The 24,855-nt window shown below is 42.4% G+C and overlaps 1 protein-coding gene across 3 annotated transcripts in view; it reads left to right on the top strand.

Moving 5' to 3' along the window:
- The window catches only part of b4galt2 (UDP-Gal:betaGlcNAc beta 1,4- galactosyltransferase, polypeptide 2), a 486,872-nt gene extending 475,762 nt beyond the window's left edge, over positions 1 to 11,110 (top strand). For all 3 annotated transcript variants that reach the window (XM_072574427.1, XM_072574425.1, XM_072574426.1), the window contains one exon: positions 10,300 to 11,110. In XM_072574427.1, the coding sequence (XP_072430528.1) occupies positions 10,300 to 10,450 (151 nt within the window). In that variant the 3' untranslated portion in view covers positions 10,451 to 11,110. The remainder of the gene's footprint in view (positions 1 to 10,299) is intronic.
- The last annotated feature ends 13,745 nt before the right edge of the window (positions 11,111 to 24,855 follow it).

The raw sequence follows: 24,855 nt of genomic DNA, 5'->3' as shown, positions 1-24,855 counted from the left end.
TCCCTTATCCACACCAGCCACTTGATCCCTTTACCCATTTGCTATCATAAATTGGAACTTTAAGCCCTGGAGTGTGAGAGTTACTGCTGTAAACAGTGGTGTAATTTAGCCTCCAGTACTAGTTGTGCAAGTGCTGGAAGTCTCCTATATCATGTCTGCTCTATATTTCTCAAGAGGCTTATGCTGGGCATTCAGGTGTGAAACACATTCAGGGGCAGGTTAGGTAAAAAGGATCAGATTGCCACTCCTCAAAAGATTTGTTCTCCTGTCATTGGTTACCTTCCATTGTATGGTTCTGCCACCTGCAGCTCTCCATGCAATGAAATGCAGACATGATTAGATATTCAGAAAGTTGGAATCTATTTTATCCTGATAACAATTAGGTCACTTGTGTAAAATCAGGTCTATAATCAGTTATTTGCGTGTAATGAATTACAATGAGATAGGTAAAATTGTTGCTCACTAAAGTGCATGACCTCTCATAACCAGCTCTGTTCTGAGAATGCGTTGGACTAATATAGCCTCTCCCAGTAAAGTGCATTTCTACACTGGAAAATGAATCAGTTGGTCTATCTGTGTTCACTGTGGCTTACAAGTATTCAGAAACTTCACAGAACAGAGAAGGCTAAAATCTTTGCTTCTGAGTCTATATATATATTTCAGTCTTTCTAAAAAAAAATCCAAATGCATTAAGTCTGCAGAAGAATGGGCTGGACATTTGATTTCAGTTGGCTGAAAGTTGAGGAATGTGATTACTGATGTTCCTAAGACAAATCATGAGGAAATCTCAGTGCAAACTCCATCATCCAATGCACACAGCAAGCACTGGCAACTGAAAGATTGAGATTTGGGAATTGAATTTGGAAAGTAAATGAAATGGAAGCTTTTGGCCAATCTGTTTAAAGCAATTTGCCAGAAAAACAAGTGGGACCCATGGTCATAAGAGTCTAAAATGGGCAATAGCTTGAACATCTGTTAAAGGTTGCTGCATTAGGAAAGCACAGGACTACCTCACAAAATTTCTTTCTCCATTAGAAATACTAAATGTTTGGATGGGAAGGAACCCATGTTTGGACTTTGCCTTTCCTGGGAATGATTGTTTCCACCTCCTCCGCAAAACTGTGAAATGTTCAATTAGCAGCACCTCAGATTCCATCATGTGTTAAAAGGTTTATTTAACTTTTCCATTGGACATGGATGTTGCTGTCTGGCCCTAGTGTATTACCCATCCCTAGTTACCCTCAAGAAGATGGTGCCTCCTTGAACCATTGCAGTTCATGTGCCATTAGGTAGGGAATTCCAGGATTTTGACCCAGCTAAGCAGAACATTTGAAAATAATATGTGCGCAATGGACAAGCCAGCATACCAGGCTTATCTTAGAATTGTTAATGTTTTGGCTAAAATCTGTAATTAATCATGGTCAAAAGGATTCCTTTGATATGGTTCCAGTGATTGACATATGCTCTTTAGTTAACCCATCAGAGCATTCTTAGGATCTAGAGAGAGGAATGTGCTGAGTTGGTAACTAACTAAACAATCTATAGTAATGGTCCATCTGGAAAAACTGATGTATAATGCAGATAAACCTTAATTAAGCTGTTCACTGGGAGGAAGCGAACTCCCTGCTCTGTTGCCTGGTTAATAGTAAATCTGCAGGTGTAGATAGTATTCATGATGAATTCATAAAAGTGCAGTAGGAAAGTGAAGGAGAATCATCAGTGGCTTTGGAGAATAGTGCCAGAAAGCAAGTGTTCTGTGTTTAACTACCTTTCAGAGTCTGGCGAATAGAATTTCCCTTGTGGCTTCTGTACTTCTGACATTCTAGAGCAACGTGATGTCTGTTTACGTGCCAAGGAATCCTAGTGAAAGCAAAAACTACTGACTAGTTTCATGTTATCAGTATCTATTGAAAGGTTAAGTCAATGTGTTCTGGTTCATTTCAGATGATTTGGATGACAGTGAAGAAAGGTGGAATGTGTGAATTTTATTCTTGTGATGAAATTAGAAGGCACTGCTGCATTATGTAGATTGTAGAACATAGAACAATACAGTGCATAACAGGCCCTTCGACTCTCGATGTTGCACTGACCTGTGAACTAATCTAAGCTTACCCCCTCTACACTATTCCATCATGATCCATGTGCTTATCCAAGGATTCTTTAAATCTCCCTAAAGTGGCTGAGTTAACTACATTGGCAGGCAGGGCATTCCATGCCCTTACCACTCTCTGAGTAAAGAACCTGCCTCTGACATCTGTCTTAAATCTATCACCCCTCAATTTGTAGCTGTGCCCCCTCGTACAAACTGATGTTATCATCCCAAGAAAAAAACTTTCACTGTCTACCCTATCTAATCCTCTGATGTTAAAAACCACACAAGACCAGGTTATAGTCCAACAGGTTTAATTGGAAGCATGTTAGCTTTCGGAGCGCTGCTCCTTCATCAGGTGACTGTCATCAGGACAACCATCTGATGAAGGAGCGGCGCTCTGAAAGCTAGTGTACTTCCAATTAAACCTGTTGGACTATAACCTGGTGTTGTGTGATTTTTAACTTTGTGCACCCCAGTCCAACACTGGCATCTCCAAATCATAATCCTCTGATCATCTTATATGTCTCTATCAATTCCCCTCTTAGCCTTCTTCTTTCCAATGAGAACAGACCCAAGTCTCTCAGCCTTTCCTCCAGACCAGGCCAACATCCTGGTAAATCTCCTCTGCACCTTTCCCAATGCTTCCACATCCTTTCTGTAATGGGGCGACCAGAGCTGTACACAATATTCCAAGTGCGGCCGCACCAGCGTTTTGTATAGTTGCAGTATGACATTATGGCTCCATAACTCAATCCCTCTACCAATAAAACCTAACACACCATATACCTTCTCAACAGTAATATCAACCTGGGTGGCAACTTTCAGGGATCTATGTACATGGACTCCAAGATCCCTCTGCACATCCACACTACCAAGAATCTTTCCATTGACTCAGTATTCCGCCTTCCTGTTATTCTTCCCAAAGTGAATCACGTCACATTTATTAGATTAGATTAGATTACTTACAGTGTGGGAACAGGCCCTTTGGCCCAACAAGTCCACACCGACCCGCCGAAGCGCAACCCACCCAGACCCATTCCCCTACATTTACCCCTTCACTAACACTACGGGCAATTTAGTATGCCCTACAGGCAATTTAGCATGGCCAATTCGCATAACCTGCACATTTTTGGACTGTGGGAGGAAAACAGAGCACCTGGAGGAAACCCACGCAGACACGGAGAGATTGTGCAAACTCCACACCATCAGTCGCCTGAGTTGGGTATTGAACCCAGGTCTCTGGAGCTGTGAGGCAGCAGTGCTAACCACTGTGCCACCGTACTGCCCATATTTATCTGCATTGAACTCCATTTGCAACCTCTCTGCCCATTCCTGCAGTTTATCCAATACCCCTTGCAACCTGCAACATTCTTCCACACTGTCCACTACTCCACTGACTTTAGTATCATCAGCAAACTTACTAACCCGTCCACCTATGCCTGCATCTAAGTCATTTATAAAAATGACAAACAGCAGTGGTCCCAAAACAGATTCTTGTGGCACACCACTAGTAACTGGACTCCAAGCTGAATATTTTCCATCAACTACCACTCGCTGCCTTCTTACAGAAAGCCAGTTTCTAATCCAAACTGCTAAATCACCCTCACTCCCATGCCTCTGCATTTTCTCTGATATCTTACCTTGTGGAACCTTGTCAAAGGCTTTACTGAAGTCCATGTACAGCACACCAACTGCCCTACCCTCATCCACGTGCTGGGTCACCTTCTCAAAAAACTCAGTGAGGTTTGTGAGACCTGACCTGCCCTTGTTGAAACCATGTTGACTATCTGCAATCAAGTTGCTGCTTGATTGATGCTTATAAATCCTATCTGTTATAATCCTTTCCAAACCTTTTTCAAAAACAGACGTAAGGCTCACTGGTCTATAATTACCTGAGTTATCTCTACTGTCCTTCTTGAACAAAGGCACAACATTTGCAATCCTCCAGTCCTCTGGTACTAAACCTGTAGACAATGACGACTCAAGGATCAAAGCCAAAGGCTCCAACACCACCTCCCTAGCTTCCCAGAGAATCCTCGGATAAATCCCATTTGGCCCAGGGGACTTGTCTACTTTCACTTCTTCTAGAATTGATAACACCTCTTCCTTACTAATCTTGATCCTTCCTAGTCTAATATCTCATATCTCATTCTTCTCCTCTGCAATATTCTCATTTTCCTGAGTGAAAACTGATGAGAAATATTCATTTAGCACCTTTCCACAGGATCGACACACAACTTCCCACTTCTGTCTTTGACTGGCCCTTTTCCTACTCTAGTCATCCTTTTATTTCTCACATACCTATCGCAAGCTTTTAGGGTTCTTCTTTATTCTATTTGCTAAAGACTGCTCATGTCCTCTCTTTGCTCTTCTTAACTCTCTCTTTAAATCCTTCCTAGCTAATTTGTAACTCTTCATTGCCTCATCAGAACCATCTCATCTCATCATCACATAAGCCTCCTTCTTCCGCTTAACAAGAGTTGCAACTTCTGTAGTAAACCACAGTTCCCAAACCTTATTACTTCCTCCCTGCCTGACAGGGACATATCTATCAAGGACACGCAATAGCTGTTCCTTAAACCAGCTCCACATTTCAATTGTCCCCATCCCCTGCATTTTGCTCCCCCATTATATGCATCCTAAGTCTTGCCTAATCGCATTATAATTGCCCTTGCCTCATCGATAACTCATGCCCTGTGGCATGTACCTATCCCTTTCTATCGTAAACTAAATGTAACTGAATTATGGTCACTGTCCAAAGTGCTCACCTACCACTAAATCAAACACCTGGCCTGGTTCATTACCATGCACCAGATCCAGTGTGGCCTCCCCTCTTGTCGGCCCTTCAATATACTATGTCAGGAAACCCTCCTGCACACATCGGACAAAAATTGATCCATCCGATGTACTAGAGTTATAGCATTTCCAGTCAATGTTGAGGAAGTTGTAGTCCTCCATAATGACCACCCTGTTTCCTTTCACTCTTACCCAGAATCGTTTTGCTGATCCTCTTCTCCATATCCTTGAAATTCTGCGGAGGCCTGTAAAATCACTTGCACCAGTATGACCTCTCCTCTCCTGTTTCTAACTTCAGCCATATTACCTCAGTAGACGAGTCCTCATCAAAAGTTCTTTCAGCCACTGTTATACTGTCCTTGACTAACAAGGCCACACCTCCCCCTGTTTTATCGCCTTGCCTGTGCTAATGAAAGATCTAAATCCTGGAACCTGCAACATCCATTCCTGACCCTGCTGTAAACATGTCTCCAAAATGGTCACAACATCAAAGTCCCAGGTTCCTATCCATGCTGCTAGCTCACCTACCTTATTTTGGATACTTCTGGCGTTGAAGTAGACACACTTCAAACCAGCTTGCTGTCTGCCAGCACATGCCTATGACCGTGAAATCCTGTCCATGTCCTCCCTACTCTCATCCTCCTGTGCACTGGAATTACACCTCAGGTTCCCACCCCCCTGCTGAACTAGTTTATATCCACCCAAATGGCACCAGCAAATTTCCCACCCAGGATATTCGTACCTCTTTGGTTCAAGTGAAGACCGTCCTGTTTGTAGAGGTCCCAAGTTCCCCAGAATGAGCCCCAGTTATCCAAGTACCTGAAACCCCTCCCTCCTGCACCATCCATGCATCCACGTGTTCAGCTGATATCTCTCCTTATTCCTTGCCTTGCTTTTACATGGCACGGGTAGCAATCCAGAGATAACAACTTTGTTTGTTTTAGCCCTCAGCTTCCACCCTAGCTCCCTGAAATCTTGCCTTACATCCCTTTCCCTCTTTCTACCTATGTTGGTATTAAATGATTGGGGAAGTCAGTTTGCATTGCTTTTATTGAGAGTTTTTTGTAAGGTTTTGAAACCAATAGTTTGCGGCTTTGATGATTAGCTGCAAGATATAGGACTATATGGTCAAATTTTGGATTTTGTCCAGGATGTGCATTCCAGTACCTGGATCAGTGTAGGATCAGCTCGACTTGTTCACATTTCCTTTTAACATCTGAGTTCCATTTCCACCACCACACTATAATTCTGTGTTCCTCAGAGCTATATTTTGCATTATTAGTCCGTGATTTATTTCATTTTTAATTTTCTATCCAGTTTTATCTATTTATCATTGCAACTCTTTCTATTGAAGAATCCACATTGTAATCTTACAGAAATAATGTGTTTTTTTATAATACCATCTCAGATTTGAGGACGCAATGCTGATCACTTTTCTCGTTAGTTAATTAGAGCCAATTCCTGCTTCATTCACTTTACCTTCAATCACATTAGCTTTGAATCTTCAATACTGTTTTCTATTTTCTTTGACTTGGAAAAAGACTTATTTCGCAAACAGACTTGGATGCATTCTAAAAAAAAGTGTTCTTCATTTTGACCAATTTGTGATGTTTTGACCGATTCCATGAAAGATTATTTTTAAGTTGTATTTTAAATTCAAAGTGAGTTTGTGTAAGTTTAAAAGTATTTTGATGGCCAGTGCTGAAGTATATGAGTCAAAACAATAACCGTATAACATAGAAATTCATTTGCAGTAAATTACCAGTTCAAACTGGACTCATGGTGTAACAGTACGGTTGGAGTTTAGAGGAATGGGAAGGAATCTCATTGAAACATTGTGATGCTCCAGGGATTATGTTTCGCCTGACAACGGATACAGAATAAAGGGGTACAGTTTCAAGATACAGGTGGTGCCAGAGAAAAAGGGTAAGGTTCTTAATAAATATTTTGCATCTGTATTCACAAAGGAGAAGGACATGATGGATGCTGAGTCCAGAGAATGGTATGTTGATTTTCTGGTGCATGTTGATGTAAAATAGGTGTTGGGTATTTAGTAAAGTCCTCAGGTCTTGATGGGACCTATTCCAGAATACTGAGGGATATGAGGAAGGAAATTGTCGGAGCCTTGTACGAAATGTGGAGAACTGTGACCAGTGGTGTTCCACAGGGATCAGTGTTGGGATCCCTGTTGTTTGTAATATATATAAATGATTTGGAGAGAATGTGGATGGTCCGATCAGGAAGTTTGCAAACAACACAGAAATTGTGGGAGCTGCAGATGGTGAGAAGAATTGCCAGAGGATACAGCAGGAAATAGATAGGGTGGAGACTTGGGCAGGAAAATGTCAGGTGTAATTTAATCTGGAAAAAATGTGAGGTGATAAAAATTGATAGGTCATGTTGCAGCTGTGTAGAACTTGAGTTGGGCCATATTTGGAATATTGCGCATAGTTAAGGTTCCACATTGCCATCAAAATGTGAATGCTTTGGAGAGGGTACAGAAAAGGTTGACCAGGATGTTGCCTTGGACGGTGTTAGCCATGGGTAGAGATTGAACAAACTTGATTTGTTTTCACTTAAGTATGGAGGCTGAGGGGCAACCCTGTAGAAGCTTACAAAGTTATGAGAGGCATGAATATAACAGAGTCAGAGTGTTTTTCCAAGGACAGAAATGTCAGCTATTAGAGAATATAGGTTTAAGGTAAAAGAGGAGAAATTTAAAGGAGATGTGAGAGGCAAGTTTTTCACATGAGGATGGTAAGTGCCTGAAATGTGCTGCCAGAGGAGGTGACACCAGCAGATACAATAGCAACGTTTAAGAGATATCTTGACAGATACATGAATTGGCAGGAATAAAGGAATACAGACTGCATAGAGGCATAAGGCTGTTAGTTTGGAAAGACATCATGTGTTGGCCAGGCTTGATGAAACAAAAGGCCTGTTCCTGTGCTGTACTGTCTTTGTTCTTCAATATGCATTAGGGCATATCAGACTGAGATGAGGAGAAGTGTTGTTACTCAGAGGATGGCAAACCTGCCACAGAACGCTGTAGAGATGAAGTCACTGAATTTATTTAAGAAAGAAATATAGATTCTAGATGCTAAAGATGTCATGGAGTATGGAGGGAGAGCAAGAGTATGGTGTTGAGTTATGATAGTGTTGAGTGGTGGGGCAGGCTTGATGGGCTGAATGGTCTACACCTGTTGCTGTTATCTATGTTTCTAACTGTCCAGTGAAGGGTTTTTGATATTTAAACGATTGTGTTGGTAGCAGTGACTCTTGGGTAAGTCATTAAAGGGCAAGGAGTTGCAATCAAAACAGATGTTGACGAGGAAAAGAGAGAATGAGTGAAGAAGGGGGTGAATGAATGCGTGTCGAGAGTGTGGTACTGGAAAAGCATAGCAGGTCAGGCACCATCCGAGGAACAGGAGAATCGAAGTTTCGGGCATCATCAGGAATGTGCATCTAGAATGGGGCCAATCTGCATGTTGAGATGATGGGTTGAGGTGACAGTCAGATAGGTGGATGTAATGCTGACTAGCAACACAGTCTACATGGTTAATACTTGAGGCTGGAGGAGCACTTTCTTTCCTGAATGAAGGTGGCTCAGCAATTTATGCCCAGTTAGATGCCCCATCCTAGTATGGCTGTTATTAACCCAGTAGCAGGCACATTATTTATACACACTTGAGGGCCCTCATTCGAAGGCACTGGCACACAGGAACAGTTTTTTTTTCTCACATATTCTGATCTCCATGAGACTCGACATTTTTAAAAAAGTTATTCACGGGTTGTGGGCATCGCTGGCTAGGTCAGCATTTACTACCAGTCCTTAATAACTCAGAGAGCAGTTGAGTCAACAGTATGTTATTCAGACGAGGATATTGATGGCAATTTTCTTTCCTAAAGGACATTAGTGAACCAGATGGGTTTTCCAGCCATCGACAATAATTTATGGGACTCTTAATTCCAGGTTTTTTTTCATTAAATTCATGAGAGCATAATAGAGACTCAGGAAATGAAGGTTTTGAGCTTTTAAGTCTGTACTTTCAACCACTTGCCCAATCCTAAAGGGATTTGCACACTGGTCGAAATCTATTAAGCAAATAGTTCTGTGGGAGCTAATTCAGGACCTCAAACAGGGGTCAGCAGGCTCATTGTCCTGTTAACACTGACAAAAAGACTGCCAATATGTTAGAAGAGATCAGCTGTCTGTCTCTGATGCAACACCTCTTTTAACGTGTGAAGTTTGTCATCTATATAAATGATTTGGATGAGAATATAGCAGGCATGGTTAGTAACTTTGCATAGTAGACAGGGAAGAAGTTTTTCTAAGATTACAAAGGGATCTTCTTCAAATGGGTTAATAAGCTGAAAAGTGGCAGATGAGAGTTCAATCTGGATAAATGCAAGGTATTGGATTTTGGTACAACAAACAAGGGCAGGACATATACAAATAATGATAGGGCCTTGGATAGTGTTGTAGAACAGAGGGACCTAGGAGATCAGGTACATAATTCTTTGAAGTTTGCATCACAGGTTGACAGGGTGGTTAAAGAGGTGTTTAGCATACTTGCCTTCATTGCTCAGTCCTTTGGGTACAGGAGTTGGGAAGACATTTTGAGGTTGTACAGGACATTGGTGAGGCCTGTTCTGGAATATTGTATGCAGTTCTGGTCGCCCTGTAAATCAGAGAGGGTTCAGAAGAGATTTATCAAGATGTTGCCGAGTACAGAAGGCTTGACTTATAAAGAAAGGCTGGATAGACTGGGACTTTTTTCACTGGAGCGTAGGAGGTTGATTGGTAACCTTATAGAGGTTTATAAAATCATGAGGGGTATAGATAGGGTTAATAGTAGGTGTTGTTTCCCTAGGATGGGAAATTTCAAGACTAGGGGGTATATCTTTTAAGATGAGAGTAGAGAGATTTAAAAAAGACATGAGGAACAATTTTTTTTAAACAGAGGGTGGTTCATGTGTGGAATGAACTTTGAGGAAATGGTGGAGGTGGGCACTGTTCCACTGTTCAAAAAACACTTAGATAAGTACATGAATTGGAAAGGTTTGGAGGGATATGAGCCAGGAGCAGGCAGGTGGGACTAGTTTTTTTGGGGATTATGTTTGGTATGGACTGGTTTGACCGAAGGGTCTATGTCTGTGCTGTATGACTCTACGTCTATGTCATTTGTAATTTTCACTCAGTGATACATTATAGAAGGCAGTAACCATTCATATTTTCAAAAAACCTGAGATCTATTAGTTGGTTCTGAGGACATGAGATTCATTTTTTGAAGGTTTACTAAGTCTACAAGTTGCAGTGAGAGAAAACCCAACCATATTTAACCTTTTAAAAGGAATCTTTTGACAACTAATTGTCTTGATTAAATATTTAAATTTAAATTCTCTTTCAGGTTTACAAAAATCCAGAACACTAAAGTTACAATGAAGCAAGATGGGATCAACTCCTTGAAATACAAACTGGTGAATGTAGCCAAATACCCGATGTACACAAACATCACAGTGGACATTGGCACACCACCACCTCGGCCTTCAAGAGGATAGCAGGTCATACTATTCTTAAGGTGGTTCTCCTGGTCCATTAGCCTCACAATGGACAATCTTCCAATCTATCTTTCTCCATTTTTCTCGTTCTGTCTCTCCAAAGAATTATGGTGACTAAATTACAAAAATAAAACTAACAAAGCATGTGAAGGCAAGCAGAATGGAAAAGATCCTCTTGCTGTATGAAGTGGCTAAAATACTGCCTTCTACAATTAAGAGATGTAAACAAGATGAGACCTGGATACACTAATCTGGGAGCATTTATTGTTCTTAAGCTCTTTTTGTGTGAAATCAAGTGGGAAATGCAGCTCTATACAATCTCTTTAGTACTCTTTAACAAAATTCTTGGTCTGTTTTAAGATGGCTTCCTCTAACGAAAAAAAACTTAGTCTGTTTGGATCTGGTTCTCTGAAGGATCATTGCAACCGAACCTTATGCCAGATTACTTTTGTTTTTGGTAAGACCTTATCTACAAGAAGATGTGCCTGCAAGGTCATTATGGGTCACAATGGTTTTTAACTCTTTGACTGCTGAATATTCTTTGCAGCTTTAAGAATTACTGTATGCTCATGTTTTCTACCATATAACATAAGAAGTTTCTTGTAAATTTCTAATATTGAATGTTACAAAGTTATTAAAAAATAAAGCAATTAAAGGAAAAAAAAGGAATAATAAATGCCTGGGTTTACAAAGTTTTTACAAATAGTCTATGAAAAAGCTTTTGATAATGCTTATCAGTAAAATTTCATAGATGGGTTGGTGAAAAGTGATATTGACTGTGAAATTTATCCATATTGGATCCTAAATAGTGAGTATCAGGACAAAAAAAAGACAATTGAGTAAAATTTCAAGTGAAAAGGGGTGTATGAAACAGCCATATCTGTCACCAAAAGTATTCGCCTGTCCACTGAAAAGATGATCAGAATTGGAGGTGCTTCCAGGGATACAATTTGGAGGCAAGAACATAAGAAACCTGCAATTTGCTCAGAGCACAGCACTTAATTGCAGAGTCAGAAGAGGCACTGAAAAATTTGGTAGATTGGATAAAATCCAGTTTAGAATGTGGATTGAATATGAACAGATTCTAGATTAGAATGGTGCTGGAAAAGCACAGCAGTTCAGGCAGCATCTGAGGAGCAGTAAAATCAACGTTTCGGGCAAAAGCCCTTCATCAAGAATACAGGCAGAGAGCCTGAAGGGTGGAGAGATAAATGAGAGGAGGGTGGGGGTGGGGAGAAAGTAACATAGAGTACAACAGGTGAGTGGGGGAGGGGATGAAGGTGATAGGTCAGGGGGGAGGATGGAGTGGATAGGTGGAAAAGAAGATAGGCAGGTAGGACAAGTCATGGGGACAGTGCTGAGCTGGAAGTTTGGAACTGGGGTGAGGTGGGAAAGGGGAAATGAAGAAACTGGTGAAGTCCACATTGATGCCCTGGGGTTGAAGTGTACCGAGGCGGAAGGTGAGGTGTTCTTCCTCCAGGCATCTGATGGTGAAGGAGCGGCGGTGAAGGAGGTCCAGGACCTCCATGTCCTCGGCAGCGTCGGAGGAGGGGTTGAAATGTTGAGCCACAGGGCGGTGTGGTTGATTGGTGTGGGTGTCCCAGTGATATTCCTTAAAGCGCTCTTTTAGGAAGCATCCTGTCTCCCCAATGTAGAGGAGTCCGCATCGGGCGCAACAGGTTCAATAAATGATATTGGTGGATGTGCAGGTAAAACTTTGATGGATGTGGAAGGCTCCTTTAGGGCCATGGATGGAGGTGAGGGAGGAGGTGTGGGCGCAGGTTTTGCAATTCCTGCGGTGGCAGGGGATGGTGCCAGGATTGGAGGGTGGGTTGAAGGGGGGGCGTGGACCTGACCAGGTAGTCACAGAGGGAACAGACTTTGGGGAAGGCGGAAAGGGGTGGGGAGGGAAATATATCCCTGGTGGTGGGGTCCGTTTGGAGGTGGCAGAAATGTCGACGGATGATTTGGTTTATGCGAAGGTTGGTAGCGTGGAAGGTGAGCACCAGGGGCGTTCTTTCCTTGTTACGGTTGGATGGGTGGGGTCTGAGGACGGAGGTGCGGGATGTAGATGAGATGCATTGGAGGGCATCTTTAACCACGTGGGAAGGAAAATTGCAGTCTCTAAAGAAGGAGGCCATCTGGTGTGTTCTGTGGTGGAACTGGTCCTCCTGGGAGCAGATATGGTGGAGGCAGAGGAATTGGGAATACGGGATGGCATTTTTGCAGGAGGTAGGGTGGGAAGAGGTGTAATCCAGGTAGCTGTGGGAGTCAGTGGGTTTGTAATTAATGTCGATGTCTAGTCGGTCGTTATTAATGGAGATGGAGAGGTCCAGGAAAGGGAGGGAGGTCAGAGATTGTCCAGGTAAATTTAAGGTCAGGGTGGAATGTGTTGGTGAAGTTGATGAATTGCTCAACCTCCTTGCGAGAGCAAGAGGTGGTGCCAGTGTAGTCATCAATGTAGCGGAGGAAGAGGTGGGGAGTGGTGCTGCCAAAAAGACAGAAGTAATGATAGCTGGAAGGAATTTCTTAGAAGAAACAAGTGTGAAGTTTGAACTTGATGGTCTCAAACTGGGTAAAGTAGACAAGTTTGGCTTTTTAGAGAAAAAAAATGATAACAAGATGGCAGATGTGACACGTAGTTAGGAGGATAGATATAGATATAAATTTGTGAAGACAAAGGAAGACAAGAAACCTCAAGCTTTAACAAGAAATCTGAAATTGCTGCATTCTATCCACCTTCACATATGCCTCAGAAATAAGTAAATAAGAACTACAGATGAAAATAGAGTTATAGGAAGTCATGTGCTCCTCATGAAACAGATGAGGAAATCCTTGAAAATTTCAAGAAAATATCAGTATTCCGGTTACTCGATCAGATCCAAAGTGCTACAATGATGTCTCCAGAGGGAAGAAAAAGGATCAACCAAGATATTGTTGGATGAAGGATGTCCTTGAGTGTTTGTATATGAGGTAATATTGTCGTGGTAATGTCACTGGAGTGGTAATTGAAAGACCTAGGTCAATTCTGTAGGGATATGGGTCAAATCCCACTATGATTGCTTATTGAATTGAGGTAAATTGGCCAAGTAGGCTCACTGTTGGATTTTGGTTCCAGTCTCTCTGAAGGCTTAGGTTGAATCACATGGTGGCTCAATGGTTAGTACTTCTGACTCACAGTTCCAGGGATCCAGGTTCAATTCTACTCTTGGACAATTTCAGGATTCTTAGCAGAGGCAGGAATGCTGAGACTCAAACAAACAGCTCTGCCAACCATCCAACCCAAGCTTTGGGTCTGCTACGTGGATGACACCTTTGTTATCACTAAACAAAACAAATTAGAGGAAACCTTCAAGATCACCAATAATACCCTTACTGCCATAAAATTCACTAAAGAGGAGGAAAACGATAACAAACTGCCATTCCTAGATGTCACAGTAGAGCAAACAGCCAATGGGCAACTTCAAACCAGCGCCTACAGGAAAACAACACACACTGACCAAGTATTGAACTACTGAAGCAATCATCCCAACATCCACAAACGAAGCTGCATCAGAACATTACTTCAACGAGCCAACACACACTGCGCACAGAGGAACTACGCAGAGCAGAGGACAATCACCGTGTATTCAAAAAGAATGGGTACCCAATGAACACAGTCCGCTGATGTTTCAGCAACAAACCCAAACAAGCAGCGAAAACACATCCAGAACATCCTAGCCACTATCCTCTACATCAAAAACATCTCGGAAATGATTGTCAGACTACTCGGGCCCTTTGGCATCATGGTCGCCCACAAACCCACCAACACACTAAAACAGCAGCTAATGAACTTGAAAGACCCTATACAGCCAACAAGCAAAACTAATATCATGTACAAAATACCGTGCAAAAACTGTAACAAACACTACATTGGACAAACAGGCAGAAAACTAGCCACCAGGATACATGAACACCAACTAGCCTCAAAACGACATGACCATCTCTCACTAGTATCCTTCCATACAGATGAATAAGGACACCACTTCGACTGGGACAACACATCCATCTTAGGACAAGCCAAACAGAGACACGCATGAGAATTCCTAGAAGCATGGCATTCCAACCGGAACTCTATCAACAAACACATTGAGTTAGACCCCCATTTACCACCCCTGAGAAAAAGAACAGGAAATGACATCACCACGGGAAATAACATCACCAACCCAAAGAAACCCAAACATATAAATAGAAAGCAGGAATCATGTACACTGCTTCGCCTGAGGCCCACTGAAAATGTTATCTGGTAAGGTGATGAAATGTCTGGAATTGAACCTCCCAGCTCAGCGAGCAAACCTACATCCACAAAAGGACACAATCTCAGAATAAGGGGTCATACATTTAAGACAGAGATGAGGAGGTATCTGTTGGCTCATTAAGTATATTCAAGATTGAGATAGTTTTTTTAATCGCTGTGGGAATCGAGGGCTATAAGGAAAGGCAGGAAAGTGGAGTTGAGGATAATCAGATCAGCCTTGCTGTCATTGAACGATGGAGCAGATTCATTGGGCTGAAAGGTGTACTTCTGCTCCTGCGTCTTATCTTATGGTGGATGAATGAAGACAGCACAAGACAAATTAGTGTGACAAAACATGACAGCTGTTCTTCTGGCAATAGTAGTTGCACATAGCAGTAGCAGAAAGGAATTGAAATCCTTTAATTCAGTGAAATCCCAAGTGCACAATCCACTTTTCCATTCTTTTGAAGTTTACAGTTCTGCTACTGCCCAATTGTGTCCTCACCAAAATTGAATTTCACCACTTTTCATTTCACCATAAACAAACATTACACAGCTTTGATGTTTTGGCACACAGACATAAAAAGCCAGCAGAAGAACAGTAGAGCAATCTGGAGGCATGAAAACTTTTCCGCTTTGACTCCTTCCTCTTTTTATTGCACATCTGTAAACCAAATGTAAATCTGAAATCAATATTCTCAGACAAGCAGATTGCTGGTCATTCTTTTGAATGATGAAAGGAATGTTTATTACTTTGGACACATTAAGTGATGCATCTGATTCTAACAAGATGTTAATGTGACTTAGGAACAGCAAGTTCTTTTCCAAACCATACACCATTCCTGACTCGGAACAATATTGTTGTTCTTTCACTGTTACTGCGTCAAAAACCCGGATCATCTTTCTAAGAGCAATGTGGCTGCATCTACAATGGGTGAATTGCAGTGATTCAAAAGTCAGCTTACCACCACCACCTTAAGCACAATAAGGGATGGATAATAAATTCTGACCCTTCCAGCTACTCTCTCATAAAATAACAGATCAAACACTAAAGCTGACTATAATTCTGTTATTCCTGATGATGGGCTTATGCCCAAAACATTGATTCTCCTGTTCCTTGGATGCTGCCTGACCTGCTGCGCTTTTCTAGCACCACACTTTCGACTCTGATCTCCAGCATCTGCAGTCCTTGCTTTTTCTCAATATTCATATACTAATCCAGACATCCCTTAAATGTTGTAATTATACCAGCCTCCACCACTTCCTCTGGCAGTTCATTCCATGCATGCACCACCTTCTGTGTGAAAGGTTTCCCCTTTTAAATCTCTCCACCCCCCCCCCCCCCTCCCTGCCCCATTCCTAAACCTATTCCCTCTAGTTTTGGACTCACCCACCCTGAGGAAAGACTTTGGCTGTTCACCTGCCCCTCATGATTTTATAAGTCTCTATAAGATTACCCCTCAAACTCCGACACTTCAGGGAACATAGCCCCAGCCTATTCAGACTCTCCCCATAGCTCAAATCTTCCAATCCTGGCAAAATCCTTGTATATCTTTTCTGAACCCTTTCAAGTTTCACACCATCCTTCCTATAGCAGGGAGGTCAGAATTGCATGGTATATTCCAAACTTGGCCTCACCAATGTCCTGTACTGCCGCAACATGACTTCCCAACCCCTATACTGAATGAACTGGCTAATAAAGGCAAGCATACCAAACACCCTCTTAAATATCCTGTCAATCTGCAGCTCTACTTACATGGAACTTTGAACCTGCACTCCAAGGTTTCTTTGTTCAGCAACCCTCTCCAAGACCTCACCATTACGTGAATGAGTGCTACCCTGATTTGCCTTTCCAAATGCAGCATTTCACATTTGTTTAAATTAAACTCCATCTGCCACTCCTCAGCCCATTGGCCCATCTGATCAAGATCACATTGTACTCTGAGGTAACCTTCACTGTTCTCTGCGCCTCCAATTTTGGTGTCATTTGCAAACTCGCTAACCATAGCTTCTACATATGGTGATAGTATTGTTATTTTAGTATGACATTACCATATGTCCCTGAACTGGCTGAACAGATAGAAGGTGTTTGCCAACGATGCTGATGGAGACAATATTTTCACAGTGTGATTACTTGCTAGGCTTCCCTCTCTTTGTGTTCATTTCCATTCTATGGCACATATGCATCTAGGCTCTGGAGAGCTGACTGAAAGAGAATAGAAATGGAATCTACCAGAGCATATTGTCTTGCCTTGCCTTGAACTTGAAATGTCTGGAGCCTGAAGCTGCTTGTATGTTGGTGCCTTTGGCTATCCTTGGTTTACAGTTAAATAACAATACACAGAACTTTAATTGTTAACTTCTGTAATAATTTGTAGTAGTGCTTTAAATACAGTGAAATCATAGTAACAGTATGTTAAACTTAATAGTAATTCTTAGCAGTTTTGTTAGAAATCAGTCTTTGTGCTTAAATTGATTGCTACTTTAATCACAGTTGTATTTTGTGAGTTCACAGCACCGTGTTCCACCCTAACCAGCAACAATTCGTATGGTTGGTTAGTTGATAACCTGAAATATGTAATGTGATCCATTGGCTGATTTCAGTTGATTGATGTTTTAATCACAGTTACGATTCATAATTTTTAATGGTCGCACCTTAGTAGGCTCCTAACAGTGGCACCATAACCTTTGTGGTGGTGTCACCAAGAGATGTATTGATCATAGAGTAAGCTCTACAATTATTATAGCCTCACATTTTTCTCCGCTGCATTAGTCAGGTATAATTATGCTAATTCATCTTGAGGAACCTTTCATGTCCCCGCACTGGGTAAGTCTGTTAGTGCTGTTTTCCTTACTGTACAAACATTTGTGAGTATAGTTTATTATATGCTGTCATTTGTGTTTAGTGCACTTGCTATGGTCAATACAAATTGCTGATGTATTTTGTTGTTTTATGTTTTCCCCATGTTTTCTTCCCCATACCCTGTCCCTCCACATAAAACTGCAATACATTAATGAACCCAAGTATTACACACACATATATATTATATATATGTAGTTCTCAGCACATGTTCCAGCAACACGGTTTGCTTGTAATGTTCCTGAGGAATTAAGAAACAGTATTTTCCAGAATGTTTACCTCTGTTCACAAAAGCACAATTCCAGCAGAAATCGTTTTGTGCCCTGAGTCCTGCGCATGCGCCAATGTCAGCTGCCGACAGAGCATCTTTCTGTGAGAGGTACTGTACAGACAGCAGCTTCCTGAGAGACACATTGAACAGCTTCCTGTGAAAGGTACACTACTCTTGGATTTATCCCTTTTGTTGGAAAAAATGGAGGGGTATAGTGACAAGACTGTTAGCAAGAAGCGTACCGAGATAAAATTCTGGGTGGAACACAAAAAGACTGGAAGAGAAGCTGGATATTGTAAAGTGTTTTGAGCATGAGGAGAGAATATGTGATGTAGCTCGCTTAACAGAGTGAGGGAGTCTACCTTACGCACCATGAAGGTCATCTGTCCCTGAATTAACAATTTTTTAAAAAATGTACTGTTAATTTTATTTTTGTTTCATTGATAGATATGATTTATACCTTCATTCAGACAGTGCTATACTTTAAGTTAGACGTTTGGGTGATTTTTGAGTGATCATGAGTGATATTGTTTGCTGATCTGCCCCAGCCCCACTTTTCCCAGAGGCCCCATTATTTATATTCAGTGATTTTCTATTAAGTGAGGTTTTGTTGGAACACAACTATGGCGTTATAGGAGAACTACCTAGAATGAGATTCCCACATTGTGCTCACCATTGCCGATCATACAAATGGGCGCCGACGTGCTAGTTCTCTGCATCTGTAGGCCTTAGGTCTCCTTTGATGAATTTTCCCAGAGTTTACTTTCACTTATTGTGCTAACTGTGGGAGCTGTTTTCTTTCTTCTAGGTAGAGGGATTACAGGAAATTTACATTCTTTGGGCATTTGTTGCCAAATTTGGATCAAGATTTGCCATTTTGACAAATGATGGACCTAGAACTATCCTGTCTAGGGTGTGTAGGTTTCATTGGCCATTTATAATTCTGTGATCAGTACAACAGGAGTTAAACACACCTTTATCATTTCCTTAGTTTCTTTTACAAACAGAGACTGAACTAATAACAATTATTTTGACATGCTATGTGATACACTCTGCCCCCAAGAGGAACCTTTGGGACTCTGTAGAGTGGATCCTGCATGTACTTTAAGCATTGCAGCTGTGTTCAGTGGTCAATATCTCAACTTAATTTTGTTTGTCATTATTTCCTTCCTCCTGTGTTACATTAACAGCATAGGCCAGAGAGGGGTTGGGGGCGGAGAGGTCGGGAAGAAGATTGCAGGTCAAGAGGGCGGTGCTGAATCCGGGGGTTGGGACTGAGATAAGGTGGGGTGAGGGGAAATGTGGAAGCTGGAGAAATCAACATTCATCCCGTGTGGTTGGAGGGTTCCGAGGTGGAAGATGAGGTGCTCTTCCTCCAGGCATCGTGTGGTCAGGGTCTGGCGATGGACGAGGCCAAGGACCTGCATGTCATCTCTGCATATTTTGACACTGTCCTGTCCCCCTTAGTCGAAGAACTACGTTCGGGACACCACCCATGCCCTCCACCTCCTCCATGATGTTCGCTTCCCTGGTCCCTAATGCCTTATCTTCACGATGGACATCCAGTCCCTATACAGTTCCATTCACCCATCACGAAGGCCTCCAAGCCTTCCGCTTCTTCCTCTCCCACCAACCCAACCAGTACCCTTCCACTGACACCCTCCTTCAACTGACTGAACTGGTCCTCACTCTTAACAACTTCTCCTTCCAATTGTCCCACTTCCTCCAAACCAAAGGAGTAGCCATGGGCACCCACATGGGCCACAGCTATGCCTGCCTCTTCGTCGGATACGTGGAACAGTCCATCTTCTACAGCTACACTGGCACCACCCCCCACCTTTTCCGCTGCTACATCAATGATTGTATTGGCGCTACCTCGAGCTCCCACGAGGAGGTTGAACAGTTCATCCACTTTACTAACAACTTCCAACCCGACCTCAAATTTACCTGGAACGTCTCAGACCCCTTCCTAGACCTCTCCATTTCTATCTCGGGCGACCGACTCAACACAGACATTTACTAGAAACCGACCGACTCCCACAGCTACCTAGATTACACCTCCTCCCACCCTGCCCCCTGTAAAAACGCCATCCCATATTCCCAATTCCTCCGCCTCTGCCGCATCTGCTCCCAGGAGGACCAATTCCACTACCGAACAACTCAAATGGCCTCCTTCTTCAAAGACCGCAATTTCCCCTCCGACGTGGTCGACAATGCTTTCCACCGCTCCTCCACCCTTGAGCCCCGCCCCTCCAATCGCCACCAGGGCAGAACTGCACTGGTCCTCACCTTCCACCCCACAAACGATGATACATCGTATCATCATCCATCATTTCTGCCACCTCCAAACAGACCCCACCACCAGGGATATATTTCCCTCCCCACCCCTATCAGCGTTCCAGAGAGACCACTCCCTCTGTGACTCCCTTGTCAGGTCCACACCCCCCACCAACCCAACCTCCACTCCAGGGACCTTCCCCTGCAACCGCAAGAAATGCAAAACTTGCGCCCACACCTCCCTCCAAGGCCCCAAGGGATCCTTCCATATCTGTCACAAATTCACCTGCACCTCCACACACATCATTTACTGCATCCGCTGCACCCGATGTGGCCTCCTCTACATTGGGGAGACAGGCCGCCTACTTGCGGAACGTTTCAGGGAACACCTCTGGGACACCCGCGCCAAGCAACCCAACCGTCTCATGGCTGAACACTTTAACTCCCCCTCCCACTCCGCCAAGGACATGCAGGTCCTTGGCCGCCTCCATCGCCAGGCCCTGACCACATGACGCCTGGAGGAAGAGTGCCTCATCTTCCACCTAGGAACCCTCCAACCACACGGGATGAATGTAGATTTCTCCAGCTTCCTTATTTCCCCTCCCCCCACCTTATCTCAGTCCCAACCCCCCCGGATTCAGCACTGCCCTCTTGACCTGCAATCATCTTCCCGACCTCTCCGCCCCCACCCCCTCTCCGGCCTATCACCCTCACCCTCACCTCCTTCCACCTATTGTATTCTCAGCGCCCCTCCCCTGAATTCCCTCCCTCCTACCTTTTATCTCAGCCTGCTTGGCACACCAGCCTCATTCCTGAAGAAAGGTTTATGCCCGAAATGTCGATTCTCCTCCTCGAATGCTGCCTGGCCTGCTGTGTTTTGCCAGCACCATATTTTTCAATAATTGAATGGTGAAGTAGACTCGATGGGCTGAATGGCCTAATTTCTGCTTTACGACTTATGGTCTATCATATTCATGGTTTTTGTTAAGGAACGAGGAATACAATGGTCAAAGTGGGAATTTGTGAACTTGTTTTTTTGAGGTCAAAAGATGCCATATGCTTAAAAGGTTACTTGCATGTTCTTGCAGCCTTCAAACAACCTTGATGTGAGACAAAGTTTGAGGTAGATGTGACCAGAAAGAGTGACACAGGTAAGCCTTGGACCAATTCCAGCCTTTTGTCTTGAATATGAACTCTTACCTTGTAGCACTGATTCTGTATATCCCAAACATCATCCAGCTTCAATATTGCTTTCCATTAATCTTACCTCACCTCAGCCTATTTGCCATTGGTCAAATACATTGATGCCTTTTTTAGTTCCAAACTTGGTGAGGGTCAGGTGGGGCTGAACAATGCCATTTTCAGGTGTTATTCAACCTATTGAGACTCAGAATGTTGAGCAGGAAGCATATGCAAATTTCCACCCAGAATCACCACCCGAATTAGCACTCTTTTCTGGCCCCCAAAATCTCCCTGTACAAATTATGACTGACTTCCATGATTTTCTCCATTAACTATGCAGTAAGACTGCAAAGCCTCTCAAGCCATTTGTGTCCTTGTTTGTGGGAGCTGCCTGATGTAAATATTATTACCTCTTTACTCCCACAGTTACCTTTGTCATTTAGTCTCAATCTGTCCTGTATGCCAATATGTTATTCCTCCATGTTGTTCTAACTTGTGTTCACTGTCATTCATTATATTTGTGCTGATTTATAAGGCTGGAGTTGGTGATGGCTTGTCAGATGCCCATGAAAACCTCCTAACAATTCAAAGATATCAAACTCCATTGATGTGAAAATATCTATGATGAATTCAGTTTGAAATTTGAGGAGCTTCAACAAGTACCTTCGCTTGTGAAATGTGTTCAGCTGCATGTTCTGTGTTATTAATCTTGAATTTTTGAAGCCTCTTCCCTTTGACATTTGAGAACAAGAGATGGAAGACATCAAATCACACGGATGGGGATCTATATATATATAGCTTCCCATATAAATGCATGAAGCAGTAATGTGTTATCCCTGGGCAGCCATGCATCCAGCCAAGAGAGATGAAACAAACTTGTGATAAGTATTAAAACATTAGCCTACCATGCTATTCATGTTAAATTGGAGGATATGGGGTGACCTTATATAAGTTTATAAAATCATGAGGAGCATAGATAGGGTGAATAGCTCAGGCCTTTTCCCCAGAGTAGGAGAGTCCAAAACTAGAGGACATAGGTGAGAGGGAAAAGATTTAAAAGGGACCTAAGGAGCAACTTTTTCATGCAAAGGGTGGAGCAGGCATGGAATGAGCTGCCAGAGGAGGTGGTGGAGGCTGGTACAATTACAACATTTAAAGGCATCTGGATGGGTATATGAGTAGGAAGGGTTTAAAGGAACATGGCCAAATGCTGGCAAATAGGACTAGATTAATGTAGAGTATCTGGTCAACATGGACGAATTGGGCTGAAGGGTCTGTATCCATGCTGTTACATCTCCATGGTTGTGGGTTGATGTCCAAAAAGCAGCCTGCAAGCCTGACCACAATGAACCAGCCATAAGTTCACACACTCACTCCATCTGGTAAAATATTGCAATCCAAGAGTTGACTTAGTACTCACAAATATCACAGAAAGTGACCTGCTTTGTGCACTAAAATGCTGAGTGCATGTTGTTTGTGATCTATGGAAACTGATATTATGCATGAATAGATTGTGCGCAGCTAGCAATTCGGACCCAATTCTACTTTGGTTCAGATGCTTCCCTGTGGGATCAGTTAATTTTACCTGCAACAGGAAGAAGTTTTAACGCTGAGTAATATCACACCATTTTCATACACACACTATGTAATAAAGCAGGAATTCCTTCTGTTTTACACCAGCAGGCGACATTTCACTTCAGAAACATTTCATGGACTTAGCCAAGCTTGAAGCTAAAAATAAGCATTTGAAAGAATGTATTGCATAGAAACCAACAACTTTGTCAGAGATCAGGAAAAGCAAGTCACAGCTGCGAGATAACTGGGATGTTTTGGTTGTCTTATTAAGGTGTACTCGAACATACCTCAGAAATTGGGCAGTGATAATATTGACATAATTGCCTTTACAGAAAATTCCATATAGTCTTGTCTCTGTAACATCTGTTTTGATGATGCAACCTTCCTCAAGAGCACATGCAAACATATCTTCCTTATTCTTCAACTGAAGATTCTCATCCAGTATAATTGGCAGACTCCTCCACCAGGTCTGATCCATTTGACCACTTTCAATCTCACCACTTGCCCTACCTATCAGATTCCTCTAAGTATACAACTCTACTCCACCATACTCCATATACAATGAATTATCCTGTACTATTTTTGCTAAGTTCAGTGTGATGGCACCAACAAAACACATGCTTCCCCACCTTCCCCTTTGAGCATTCAAGAGGAATCATTCCTACCATGACACCATGGTTGACTCTTGATTCAATTCTAATACCCTTCCCTTTGGCACGCAGCCACACCTTTCTGTGCAAGCATCAGAGATACAATGTGTCTCATTGCTACCTTCCTGCATGTGACCCAAGAGCCTATATGTTCCTTGGAATTGAGGCAGTGATGTACTTGTACCCCTTTCCGTTTTGTATACTGTACTCATTGTTGACTATGTGATTTACTCAACAGTAGGAAACCAAACACTTTGCAGATTATCTCATTCAATTCAGACTACAAGCATGATCTTGTCCCTTGCCATTTTAATTCTCCACCTTGTTTCAATTGGGAATTTTCTTTCCATGGCCTAGTAAAGTGCTTCAGTGAAAACAATGCAAGTTCATGTAAAAACCAATCATCTTTCAACTCTGTACTCTCCAACCTACTGAACTTAAAATTGAGTTGAATAACATTAAATAATGATCTCCGTCTTCATTTTATTCTATGTTCTTATTTTCTACTTATTTTGCTGGCTTGTTTCTTTCTTTATCCATTTATGTTGCATTTAGATGGTTGGTATGTAGTTATTCACACCTCATCTGGATTCAACCTGTTTTCCTTTACTAGATTCAGTCACTTTATTCAGTGCTGGTGAGTATATCTAGCATTTCTTTTGTACTATGGTTTTATTTGAGCTATTTCCTAAGATTTTTGTTAATTGACAGCACCCATAGGATTAACCAGTCTGGCTATGCCCTTAATGGGTGGCATGGTGGTTCAGTGGTTAGCACTGCTGCCTCTCAGTGCTAGGGACCTGGTTCAATTCCCACCTCGGGCAACTGTCTGTGTGGAGTTTGCACATTCTCCCCATGTCTGCGTGGGTTTCCTTCGGGTGCTCCAGTTTCCTCCCACAATCCAAAGAAGTGCAGGTTAGGTGAATTGCCCATAGTGTTAGGTGGATTAGTCAGGGTAAATGTAAGGGAATGGGTCTGGGTGGGTTGCTTTTCAGAGGGTCGGTGTGGACTTGTTGGGCTGAAGGGCCTGTTTCCACACTGTAGGTAATCTAATCTAATTGAAGGATTATTATTTTGTTGATCATGATAGGGGTAAGGATGACCTTACTGAGGAGAAGACATTTGAGATGCTGAATAATATTGGTGAAACATTGTTGAAGGTAACAGGAAGAGTTTTAGTGAGACATCAATCCTCATAACTCTCCAGTTAAACCATCATGGGTATTTTGATATATCAGCAATATTTTATAGCCAATTTGTCTTGAAACAAATGCAGGCCTTTTAATAAAATTGCAGAATCCAGTTTGAAAAGAT

This window comes from Chiloscyllium punctatum, chromosome 7, assembly GCF_047496795.1.
Source record: "Chiloscyllium punctatum isolate Juve2018m chromosome 7, sChiPun1.3, whole genome shotgun sequence".
Classification (NCBI taxonomy): domain Eukaryota; kingdom Metazoa; phylum Chordata; class Chondrichthyes; order Orectolobiformes; family Hemiscylliidae; genus Chiloscyllium; species Chiloscyllium punctatum.
Note: the sequence above shows the minus strand (reverse complement) of the source record. Positions and strands in the feature narration are given on the sequence as shown.